Source organism: Heloderma suspectum, chromosome 2 (genome assembly GCF_057233095.1).
Source record: "Heloderma suspectum isolate Gila_16-S chromosome 2, 16-S_ref, whole genome shotgun sequence".
Taxonomy (NCBI): Eukaryota; Metazoa; Chordata; class Lepidosauria; order Squamata; family Helodermatidae; genus Heloderma; species Heloderma suspectum.
Window position 1 is genome coordinate 103,794,808 of NC_139459.1, and position 13,311 is coordinate 103,808,118.

At 40.3% G+C, this 13,311-nt stretch overlaps 1 protein-coding gene across 3 annotated transcripts in view; it reads left to right on the top strand.

Annotated features, from left to right (window-relative positions):
- SMARCA2 (SWI/SNF related BAF chromatin remodeling complex subunit ATPase 2) overlaps positions 1-13,311 on the top strand; it is a 147,132-nt gene that overhangs the window by 110,797 nt on the left and 23,024 nt on the right. For all 3 annotated transcript variants that reach the window (XM_084834397.1, XM_084834399.1, XM_084834398.1), the window contains one exon: positions 3,265-3,482. In XM_084834397.1, coding sequence (XP_084690523.1) covers positions 3,265-3,482 — 218 coding nt within the window. The remainder of the gene's footprint in view (positions 1-3,264; positions 3,483-13,311) is intronic.

Sequence of the window (13,311 nt, forward strand, 5' to 3'; positions counted from 1 at the left end):
ATACAGCAGAGCTGTGTCTTGCACATATGGGCTTCATGTCAGCAATCAGAAACTGGTTCTGGGATTTGTTTCATAACTATGGGTAAATTCCAATGGTGTCCCTCCACCAACAGAACAGACATCATTGGCAGAAAAGATTCTGCAGTCCCCTGTGCTCCCTCAGACCTGCTCCAGTCGGTTGAGTTGGACCCTCCGGATCATATTTGGGGGGGGGGGGCAGGGAGCAGGGAGGAGGAGAGGAAGGGGCATAAAAGGAAGTCTGTTCATGTGACATTGGATTAAACCCTGTGCTGGTAAGTGTTTGTAGGTTTACAGTGTGGCACCAATGCCCAGAGGAATAAAATGATGCAAAATTCTTGGGGGTCGAATGAGTTGAATGTAGTTTTGCAAGCAAGAGAATAGATGAAATTACCACATGACTAAGAGTAGTGCTTGATCATATTTTGACATTTTTAAAAATAAATTTTGAAATTGACTATAGTATCCAAATGATTAATATGTCATTAACAAATCCCTGTCACCTACTATACCTAGCTTTGTGAGTTGTGTACCTGGTACATGAAGACTTTAATTTGATTAAAATGTGTGAACTTGCATGTATTGTCAACAAAATGCAGAGAACCAATTTTGATGAATTTTAACTCAAATTACAGAAGTTTTTTTTTTTTTAAAAATCATTATTTTTGTAAGTAGCTTGTCAGCATATGTACAAAATACATAAAGTCTAGAATGTGTATTTCTGTCTCGTGGAGAATTGATAATATCAGTTGTAATGTCATTTTTACTCAGATCCTTTAAAAAATCCTGCAAACAAGTGATCAGCAAAGTGATCATTGAAGTCACCTTTTAGGTGTGGTATATGGAGCAGTGCAATTTTGTTATCCTCTATTTGATTGGGGGGGGGGTGGGAATATTAAAAAAAGAAATATTTCATAGCTTAAAAAAACCCTTGCAAAAACATGTTCAGACAGAACATATTTTAAAAACATGATAGTGCTTATAGCAATCCCAGGAAATCCAAATCCATGATTTCCAAAGAGAACAATGGAGCAGTTTGTGTGTAATACAGCTTTAAAATGCACACTTCATTATTTTGCTTTAAAATATATTTATATATCTGGTTTTTTAAATATTGATACTATAATTAAAATGCTTTCAGGAACCAATAACTGCCTTGCCAAAAAAAATCCTGATTTGAGTTCCTGGAATAATAAGGGGAAAATATGATAAGTAGTTGTCAATATTAAAGCAGGCTGAAGGAAGAAGGCTTCGGGCCTTGTGGTAGGTAGAATGAAACAGCAGATTTGAGTATCTACAATCCTTTCAGTATTACATTTTCAGTAAAATAAAATTACTTGTATATGAAAACATAGCCTTTCCCCAGCTCTCTTTTTTTTCCTGATCAGCTGATGAAGAGACTAGCAGCTCGCTGCTTTGCTGGCTTGTTAATTTTATCCCCACTAACTGTGATTTCCGATAGCCGGCCTGCTGATAGTGGTAAGGTAAATATCCTTTTTCATTGCCGTCTTGAAGATTCAGTAGAACTACATCACAGGCATGTGTAGGTGTGTAACACATCAAAAGCTGGTGTTCTCTGTGTTTTCTGTGTACAAATGAGTGCTCAAGGAGAAGCAATAACATTAACTGTTGACAGCCTTGCATGCTGTATTTATTATTAGCATTTCTAGCTTCCAAGATTTGCAGAACAGTTTCCTTTGCTTAATCTTCGCTAGCTGCTGTGTTGTATAGTGGGTGTCCTGCGTTAGCCAAATGAATATTAATGAATTTGTGTGCAGATATTTTTTTTGTTGCCTTTCTTTCTTCCTCCTAACTCATCAGATCTCAAGCTCCTTCATAGTGGCTTTCTGAATGCTGTGGAAGCATGATGGAAATTGTCTTTTGATTATTAAGGCCTGGGTTTCAGGCTCTCCCTCAGGATTGTACGTTCATGTTTGTTCTGTGGATTTGCACATCGACGGATGAATAGGAAACAGATTCTGAAATCTCACTGGCGTTTTTAACATGCCAGCCTGTTTTGTGTGGTGCACGAGGTTTTATGCACAAATCGTTTTGCAAGAGACGTACCCAAGTGAAAGAAATTGTGTCTAGGATGTAATCACTCTTTGTATATTGATTGTTACACTCACATGATCATAAATATTAGCCATGTTTGGTGCTGTGGAAAAATGAAGGTAATTGCCTTATGATTAGAGCTCTTTCAGCTCTGAAAAAGGATTGATTAGCATTTGCATGTGTTCTAGGCAGTACAGGGAAGAAAAGGGACAATATCAACATTTATGTTTTGAGAAAGCATTCATCATAAAGGTTGATGTGATTTATTTTCAAAATCAGGGTGGTGGGTTGTTTTTTTCCCTTGAACATCTATTTAATTTTAAATTTTATGTAAAACTGAACTTCCTTGTATCTTTGGCTTTTTCTTTTGTTTTAAAACCAAAGAAAGTTCAGCTTCTCTGTTTGTCACATGGATTTCTGAGATAGAGTGTGAACAGATTTCTTTTAAACCAGGTTTGTTTTTCTAGAAATTTCACTTTCTCACTGCCTAATGTTGTTGACTGTGATTGTAAGCACACAATTACAGGTAAATTTTATACTAGTGGATGTTGCTTGACTGTGTATGAGTTGTGTTGTTTTCCCAATCCCATAATGCCAGTATTCTGTACTGTCCACCTTTTCTGCATTGTCAGGAGGTATTAGGTGAAAACTACATGGTGATTTAAATGTGTACTCTTAAGTGATTTGGGAATTCTGTCTGAAAACTCTTCTGAAAAAGTATCTGTCTTGTTAATTTTTCAGAGGTTATGTTAATTTCTCAGAGGTTATGTTTGTGGGGTAAGGGGGTATGTGTATATGTATGCGGATGAATGTAATTTGAAGGGGATGTTGTTCGCCACCTAATGATTGCCTTCTGTAGAAAACATGCATTAAAATGATATATGAATGTAACTATTAAACTATCTTCTTGAACATGCTTTGCATGTACACTGTTGTAACATCAAAGGCCTTTTGGGGTGTGGCCTTGCCGCTCTACTGGATACAGTTAAATTACTTGGGACAATATTGTTACTATGCTTTTAAATTTAGTCCTGTTGATTGCCCCTAATAATATTTTTTGTTGAACTTGTGCTTCCAGATTGATTCAGCTCATACTGCAAGGTTATTTACACCTTCCACAGTTTTCTGTATATACCTTCTGTTGGTGTCTTTGATCTTTCAAGTATGTTTTTCTACTTCTCTAATTAATAGGCAATCGAAGACGGCAATTTGGAAGAAATGGAAGAGGAAGTTCGGCTTAAAAAACGAAAAAGGAGAAGAAATGTTGACAAGGATTCAGGCAAAGAAGATGGAGAGAAGGCAAAAAAGAGGAGGGGAAGACCTCCAGCCGAGAAATTGTCACCCAATCCCCCTAAGCTGACAAAGCAGATGAATGCCATCATTGATACTGTGATCAATTACAAAGACAGGTGAGCTCATGTTTACCTTGGTCAACTCTTTGTTTTCTCTGAAAAGACTTGCTTAAAAAAAATACATTTTTAAAATCTCTGACATATGTTTGAAGTCCAGGCATCCCTTTGGATACGGTCCTACAAATTTCTTGCATATATAACCCCCATCAATCTCAGTAGAAGCATCTTACAGATTTAAAGTAAAAAGAATACAAACGTATTTGAATATACATGCATGTAGAAAGGGCTATACTTGTGTTGTGTAATTTCTGTCATCCCATTTTAATTATTACTTGCAAACACAAGATAAGGATGTAATCCACATCCCAGGATCACAGTTATCATCTGAGCCATATAAATTTTATTTATTTATTTAGCATCATCTGTGTACATGGCACTTGACAAAAAACAGGAGGATAGGCATATATATAAATAGTGCATGCCAACAAACACATGGAAACAAGTTCTCATGACCATGATCACATTTAATACTATGTTTTCAAAAGGAACTCAGGGCAGTGTGGCATTACTCTACTGCCTCCTATAACAAAAGCAGGCCATATTAGACAGCGAGGAAATATTGTGTATGCTTGTCAAGGAGCGCTATTCATAACTGGGCCCTTCATTATCGTTCATAAAGTACACAGTGGGTTAAAAACCATGCAGTCCCCTCTAGCAAGCAATTTTGATACTGTAATCTTAAGAGTTTTTGAAAGATCTGAAGAAGACTTACTGGCGGCCCAAAAGGCTGCTGTGATTTCTTAAATAATTTCTGTTATTCATTTGCTTTTAAAACAATAATTCTGGCTTCCTACAATGCAATTCTATGCATGTTTACTCAGAGGAGAGTCCCGTTGTGTTCAATGGGGCTTACTCCCAGATAAGTGGGTATAGAATTGCAACCTAAGTCACCTAGATTTGGTACTTGTAAATGTGGTCGCAAGTGCACCATTTAACTTCCGCCCGGCTCGCTACTGCCAGTGTGGCTATTTCTGTGGCATGGGGGTGGGGGGCTGGCTGAAAGCAGGGGGTGGGGCTGGAAATGTGTTTGGGAACTGCCAGTGGTGTGTTTGGGAGTCACCAGTGGCCCGCAGGGCTTGCAGTGAAGAACAGTGATCTATCGTAACTTTAAAAGAAGGCAATATTTAAAATACATTATCCTTGTCATTTGCACTGGGTAAAACAAGGGAAAGAAGTGTGCGCACTCAATAGAAGAAGTACTTTAGAAGTTGTACGAGAAGATAAGGCAATATTTTGTTTTATACTTTTTAAATACTAAATATTCCAAATGCACTTAAAAGGTATTTGAAATGACATTTTTAATTATTAAAATGGCATTGATGTTGGATATCACACTGCTAATATCTATCTCAGAGAATCATAGAATCATAGGGTTGGAAGGAGCCTACAAGACCATTGAGTCCAACCCCCTGGTCAGTGCAGGAAACCTGATCCCCTGGCGGTCTCCCATCCAAGTACTAACCAGGGCTGACCCGGCTTAGCTCGAGATCAGACGAGATCCAGCCCTTTCCTTGTACAGAAGAGTTAATTTCAGCTAATCTATTCAACCACAAACCTGTGAGGAAACATTTGATTTAACTTCAAACATTTCCCTCAGTGGAGCGACAATAGCAATGACACAGACTCCACCTTTCTGGTCACGAGGCCAATGAGGACCTATCACTGTTCCAGTGCCCCCTTGGCTGTGTGACCCTAAAGGTGGAGTTTGATTTGCTGAGTATGCTGCCATTCTCACTCTGAGGGAAATTTGTAGAATTTTTAAAATGGAGTGCAGCTGCAGCATTGGAATCAGTACTGCACTTTGCAATCTAGTATGTGCCAGCTGGCAGCAACCTTCCCTGCTTTATCAGGGAGGGGAACCCAGCCTAGCCCAGCCCCCCAAAGAGCCAAGCTTCTTCCAGGGTTTAAACAAGAGGAGAAAAGAAAAAAAGCAGGACAGCTGAGCTGCAGCATGGAGGGAGCAAGAAGTGTTATGTTACACCAATAAAAGGTAAAAAGAGACACTGTGACTAGGTTAATCCTCCTCCACCCTCTATAATAGCAATCAGTGTGTAGCTGACCATGGTAAATTTTAGGTGATTTCTTTTGTGTTGGAGAGTCACACACCCCCATCCCCCCAAGCAGTTGTCATTCCCCCCACCCCACTCTGCAGAAGAGTAAGCAGGGATTTACATTCCCTTCCATTAGTGACCTCCCGATGTTTTGGACTACAACTCCCAGCATTCCTGGCCATTGGCCATGCTGGCTGGAGCTGATGGAAACTGAAGTCCAAAGTAAGTTTTGCATGTGATTTTTCTGTGTTAATTTTAGTTATATGTAAGTCTGGCTCTCACACTGAATTTATTTTGCCAAAGTAGCTCCCACTTGAAAAATAGCGAAGATCATTTCAATAGATGCATATGTCACTTGTGTATCTTGGTTCTAACTTACCAAGATAAAACTCATTCACAGTTAAACATTGTTAAAAACTGTTACTAATAAGACCCACTTCTTATAAAACCAGAAACCCAGCCTTGTCATGCAAATTTGTGTGTGTGTGTGGTATCCCAGTTTCTAGGTACTTTGTCCAGATACTGGCTGCATTCAGATGTCAAGCTAAACTGTGATTTATCATGACAGAAACAAATCTAGCCTCCCCTTATGCTCACATAGTCCCCCTTCTCCTCTCCTCCTCCACCTCAGCCTCCATCATGTGAGCAGGAGTACAGAGATTTTCACTTCTAATTTCAATTAACCACATTTTAGCATGTTCAAACTGTAAACTGTGGTTAATCTTAACTATGGTTTGTTTGAAACAAGCCAGCTTCACAAACCACAGTTTGAAGTTGGCTTGTTTCAAATAAGCCACAGTTACACAATTTATTGGATTCAGATGACACAACAAGCTGCACTTAATCAAAAATGGAAGCAAAAGTTTCTGAACCCCTTGTGGCTGCGCCAGAGGAGAGGGGAGCATATGAGCCCAGGGAGAGGCTAGGTTTGCTCCTGTCACAATAAACCATGGTTTATTGTGACATCTGAACAAATGATAAACTGGTTAAGGATGCGATCCTATGCATGTTTAGACATTTTAAAAAGTCCTACAGGTCCAGCATGGTGGGAACTGTAGGGCTTTTTTCTGTCTAAACATGCATAGTAAATCTGCACTCACTCCTTAGAGACCTAGTGAAGTCCTGGAAGAAAAGTAAATTAATAGTTTCATAGCCAGCCCAAATAACAAAATATTCAACTATTTTATATGTATGGTAAGTGCCATTTCACAACTGTAACAAGAAAATATTGGTAAACTATGTATGTAGTTAATGTCCTTGGAATCCTGCAATTAATTTACTAGATTTTGCAAAGGTGTGTTAGTTTTGTATTTAATATTATCTGTTTCTCTTTTTACTGTTACATTTCTTTTAGTTTAGTCTAGAGATTTGAGGAGATTCCAAAGTTTTACATGGTGTAAAGTGGGAAATATTATTATGTATTCAGAACCTTTTTTTTGCCAAATACAAGCAATCAACAATATACTTTTGGAATTTGCATACAATCCACATTTATAATAAAGTATGATCCAAATTTATATTATACTGACTTGCATATTACATTGCCTAAATTCTGTATTCCTTGCTATGATCCGTTTGTTAATGAAGTTGTTTACGGCTTTTGTTATTTAGAAGTTTATTACTCTAGAAATGGATCAATGGCACCTGTCTCCTCTGTACAATTTGTCAAACTGAAATAAGAGTGGCTAGGTTATAAAGATGATCACCCTAATTACAGAAATGAGTGATCTGAGATAGAGTACACAAGTAGTACTCCCCCGTGGCTCTATACATATTAAAATTCTGATAGTGTTATCTAGTCCCCTGACAAGGTATTAAAACAGATAATTTATTAAGTGGAGCTTGTTGGAAGATGTAAAGAGAATTCAGCCACGTTTGAGATTATTTCAAAGTTTTAAAACAAAAATCTGTTGATATTTTGAATAGTTTTAGAAATTTGCTTTGGTCAAAAACATCTTTAAAAAATAAATAATACTTATTGGCAACATCTTCAAACTCTTCGCTTTCCTAAGATCAAAAGCCCACAAGTTCTAGAACACTAAATGACTTACTGCAGGCCATTGTTACTGTTGAAAAAAAATGTGTCACAAGGGCTGCCTCATGACTTATGAGAAAAGCAGTTTTATGAGAAGTATCACATGCATCTTCTCTTCAGTGAGGTGTATTACTTTTTATGCTCACAATATCTAGAAGTGTGAAAAGAAGATGCACAGACATTTGTGCATCTTCTATTGCTTGCTTATAATGATGCAGTTCAGATGATCATATAAAGAAGCCATTTGCCCATGCACACAGCTCTTTTGGTTCTTCCTTCACAGCACAAGCAATCAAACTAGGAAGCCTCTAATTAACCATTCTATAGTTTTCTGTTTTGTTCAATCTGAGAAACTATAGCTCACTCCGAAGCAGGTAACCACAATTTCCCAGTTTGAATGAAATGGGAAACTATGGTTAATTAGAGACTTCCTGATTCATTTGCAGCTTGCGCTGGAGGAGGAGCAAAGGGGCTGTGTGCTTGGGCAAATGGCTTGTTTATGTGTGTTCATTAAGCTGAAATATGATAATCGGAATGTGGCTTTGTGTAAAACAGCATCAGTTAATAATTGCATGCATCCCAGCTCTTTTTCTTTTCTTTTCCCTTCCTTCCTTCCTTCCTTCCTTCCTTCCTTCCTTCCCCAACTTCAGTGAAATCAGAAAAGTAATTCAATTAAATAGATTTCAGCTTTTGTAGAGTAAAAAAAGAAGAGAGTTGCATTTAGTTTACACAGCAGCATATTGGCAAACTGAGTGTTCAATTTTTATTTATTGTTCTCATAAGGGCTTGGGACATTTGTTTAGCTACACATAGATTTATAACAGTGGTTGAGAAGTTGCTGATGTCACTCTTAAATACACCCTAGGCATTCTGCAAGGGTAAATAGTTCTCATTATCAGGTCGGATGCACAAAACAGAATAATGAAAACAAAATTAAAGATAACCAAGAATAGGGGCAAAACATGGATCATTTTGGTTCTGTTATTGTGTTCAGTAGTCAGTAGGCTCTATCACTTTATTTACACCAGCAAGAACAGAGCAGGGCCTTTACTGGGTGCTCTGTTTGCCTAGTCCAACAGAATCTAAATAATGAATACAGGGAACTACCCCTCACTGCAAGAAGAAAATATAAAATAGGCTCGGCTATAAATGGGTTCACTTGAATGCCCACATACATTGAAAGAGCAAATGGTGGAGTCATGCTGCATAACCCATCCCTCCACCAACACTCACCAGCTTCACGTCCCAGTCAGTGGCCACATGAAGGGGCCCTATGAATGAAGAGGTTCTCCACACTGGGGAGGGGGTGGAGGGTGGGAATCCTAGTTTGACCATGATCTCCCCCTGTGTATGCACACAGAGCTCATTTTCAGTGGCTTAAAACATGGACAGCGGGGGTATAGCCAGCAAGTGTGACCCCATAGCCTGCGCAGTGCCACAACCTCCTCACATGTTGGATGAATGCATGGGGGAGATCATGTGTACTTTGACCACATTCATTTGAACACAGTTTTTCCATCCAGTCTTTCTTTGGAAGACTTGTTACTTTCTTCCTGCAGTTCACAGATTGTTGTTGTTGTTGTTCAGTTGTGAAGTCGTGTCCGACTCTTCATGACCCCATGGACCATAGCACGCCAGGCCTTCCTGTCCTCCTCTCTCTCCCGGAGTGTGCTCAAGTTCATATTCATTGCATCGGTGATGCTATCTAGCCATCTCATCCTCTGCCGTCCCCTTCTCCTTTTGCCTTCAATCTTTCCCAGCATCAGGGTCTTTTCCAGAGAGTTTTCTCTTCGCATTAGGTGGCCAAAATATTTGAGCTTCAGCTTCAGTATCTGTCCTTCCAATGAGCAGTCAGGGTTGATTTCCTTTAGGATGGACTGATTTGACCTCCTTGCAGTCCAGGGGACTCGTAAGAGTCTTCTCCAGCACCACAGTTCGAAAGCATCGATTCATTGGTGCTCAGCCTTCCTTATAGTCCAGCTGTCACAGCCATACATTACTACTGGGAAAACCATAGCTTTGATTAGACGGACCTTTGTCAGCAAGGTGATGTCTCTGCTTCTTACTATGCTGTCTAAGTGTGCCATAGCTTTCCACCCAAGGAGCAAGCGTCTTTTAATTTCATGGCTACAGTCACCGTCTGCGGTGATCCTGGAGCCCAAGAAAGTAAAATCTGTCACTGCTTCCATTTCCTCCCCTTCTATATGACAGGAAGTGACAGGGCCAGATGCCATGATCTTATTTTTTTTTAATGTTGAGTTTCAAACCAGCTTTTGCACTCTCCACTTTCACCCTCAACAAGCGGCTCTTTAGATCGTCTTCGCTTTCTGCCATTAGGGTGGTATCGTCTGCATATCTGAGGTTGTTGATAATTCTCCCGGCAGTCTTAATTCCGACCTGTGATTCATCCAATCTGGCGTTTCTCATGATGTACTCTGCATATAAGTTAAATAAGCAGGGCAACAATATACAGCCTTGTCGTACTCCTTTCCCAATTTTGAACCAATCGGTTGTTCCATGTCTGGTTCTTACTGTTGCTTCTTGTCCCTCATACAGGTTTCTCAGGAGACAGGCAAGGTGGTCTGATACTCCCATCTCTTTAAGAATTTGCCACAGTTTGTTGTGATCCACACAATCAAAGGCTGTAGCGTAGTCAATGAAGCAGAAATAGACAATTTTCTAGAATTCTCTTGCTTTCTCCATGATCCAGCAAATGTTGGTGATTTGATCTCTAGTTCCTCTGCCTCTTCAAAACCCAGCTTGTACTTCCGGTAGTTCTCGGTTCACATGCTGCTGAAGCCTAGCTTGTAGGATTTTGAGCATAACCTCGCTGGCATGTGAAATGAGCACAATTGTGCGGTTGTTTGAACACTCTTTGGCATTGCCCTTCTTTGGAATTGGAATGTAAACTGATCTTTTCCAGTCTTGTGGCCACTGTTGAGTGTTCCAAGGGATATGATTTAGGTCATATCTGAATGGTTTAGTGGTTTTCCCTACGTTCTTCAATTTCAGCCGAAATTTTGCAATAAGAAGCTCATGATCTGAGCCACAGTCGGCTCCAGGTCGTGTTTTTACTGACTGTATAGAGAGCTTCTCCATCTTTGGCTGCAAAGGACATAATCAATCTGATTTCGATATTGACCATCTGGTGATGTCCATGTGTAGAGTCGCCTCTTGTGCTATTGGAAAAGAGTGTTTGCTATGATCAGCGTGTTCTCTTGGCAAAACTCTATTAGCCTTTGTCCTGCTTCATTTTGTACACCAAGGCCATGCTTTCCTGTTATCCCGGTGATTTCTTGACTTCCTACTTTAGCATTGCAATCCCCTATGATGAAGAGGACATCTTTTTTTGGTGTTAGTTCTAGAAGGTGTTGGAGGTCTTCATAGAACCGATCAACCTCAGCTTCTTCGGCCTCAGTGGTTGGGGCATAGACTTGAATTACTGTGATGTTGAATGGTTTGCCTTGGATTCGTACTGAGATCATTCTATTGTTTTTGAGATTGTACCCCAGTACTGCTTTTCCCACCCTTTTGTTGACTATGAGTGCTACTCCATTTCTTCTAAGGGATTCTTGCCCACAGTAATAGATATAATGGTCACCTGAATTAAATTCGCCCATGCTTGCCCATTTTAGTTTGCTGATTCCCAAGATGTCGATGTTCAATCTTGCCATCTCATGTTTGACCCCCTCCAGCTTACCTTGATTCATTGACCTTACATTCCAGGTTCCTAAACAATCTTGTTCTTTACAGCATCGGATTTTCTTTTCACCACCAGACACATCCACAGCTGAGTGTCCTTTCGGCTTTGGCCCAGCCGCTTCACTCTTTCTGGCGCTACTTGGAAATTCCCTCTGCTCGTCCCCAGTAGTATATTGGACACCTTCCGACTTGAGGGGCTCATCTTCCGGCATCATATCTTTTAGCCTTGTGATATGTTCCATGGGGTTTTCTTGGCAAGAATACTGGAGTGGGTTGCCATTTCCTTCTCCAGTGGACCACATTTTGTCAGAAATAGTAATTACTAAATAGATAGATAGTGAAGTAGATAGATAGTAATTAGTAAATGGGCCAGAAGGGACGTTTCTCCAGATTCCACCAAACTTTTAAGCTTCCAGTAGGATCTCTCACTTCTGTTTTCCTCTAAAAGCAAATGCTGTCACAAAGAGAACCCTTGTACTTATCCAGGGCTGAATGGATTGTTCTTCTGTTGGTTCCTCAGGCCAATTTTGGCCACTTACAATTTGCTTTGCTAAAGAACAAAGCTTGAATCAGTTAATCAGTGTGATGAATCAACTAGAGCTTTAATGATAGATTTTAAAAGCATGGCAATTGGTTGGGCTGTCTTTAACCTGTATAACAAACTTTTCTCTCCCTAGTTGCAGCAGGACAATCTGTCATCTGGGATTACTCCTCCTGCTATCAAAGTCTGTCAGTCTTTGAAGCTGTCCGGGGAGAGGGGTTCCTACTTGCCCAGACAGGCACTATCTCAGCAGCAGAACACAAAATTCTCGGGAGCTCCCAGTAAAGGGGCTTGTAATTAGTCATCTGTTTTCTCTTTAAAGGAAATTCCCTCCTCATGACCATAGTCAGGGGTTGGCGAGGGATATCTTTGGGCTCAAATTGTGAGATCCTATTGTTTCTCAGCCAAAAGAGGAGGCTCGCCACCAGTGCATCTTAGGTGAGGAGCAGGCAGGCTACATTTTTAGTACTCACTGTGGCTCTCCAAACAGCTTCCCCCTGCCCCAACACCAGAAAATGAGACCTTGCATGGCATTGAGCCATTTTTTCAAAGCGCTAATTTTGCTTTGCCTCACAATGGGGAACAAAGTTCTGTGACATCCCTGACCAACTGAGATGGCATCTGGAGCAGTATGACTGAACTCCACTGTAACACCTACCATTTCTGAAACTTTGCAGGTAACCCTACTAGAGCAGCTGACAGACTGGCATGCCTAGTGGAGCTGTTCTAAGGGAAAGCTCCACAAGGCAAGACCTGAGAGCAAAAACATCCACCTCGTACATTTTGGTCCTGTAGCTGCAACCAAAATTTGCAGGCTCTGGTTCTTTGGGGGAGGTGGGGCAGGCAGGTAAAGCTCCTCCTTTAGATCCAATTCTAGGAACATGGTCAAAGACAGCCCAGGAAAAATAAGAATGCTTTTCCTCTTTTAGTCACCTTTCTGCCCTCTATCCTTGAGATACCCCTCAGAAAGTTCTGCCTTAGCATTCTGTGGAGGAAGCTGGTGATAGTCACAAATTGCTAACTGAGGATGGATCTCTGGATAAGTCTGATAGTTCTGAAGAAGGGGACTTTTCAGAGGAAGACAGTGTGTGACCTGAGGAAAGGAAGGACCAGTTCCTTACTGAATATTTTTCATCACTTCTTCTCCGAATTTGGCACACTGTCTGTGTGATTCAGGCAGCTCTGTACAGCAGACAAAGTGCTGTGTTCTTCAGTCTGAGATTTTAAAAAACCCATGGTTCCCTTTCCAGAATTATTTGAACAAGTTAAAGATCAGGACACCTATCCTGCTACAGCAAGAACCCCCTGTTAACTAATACATTTTGCGTTCTTACCCCTGAAATAATAGAATAGTTCAGGGCTCTCAGCAACACATTTGTGAAAGGTTGTTTAGCATAGCTGTGATCACTGACGCTGCCAATGTTAAGCTTGTACAGTTGTTTTCAAACTTTTCACATCAGCTGATCTGAGGAATCCTACATGTCTGCCATGGTGGCA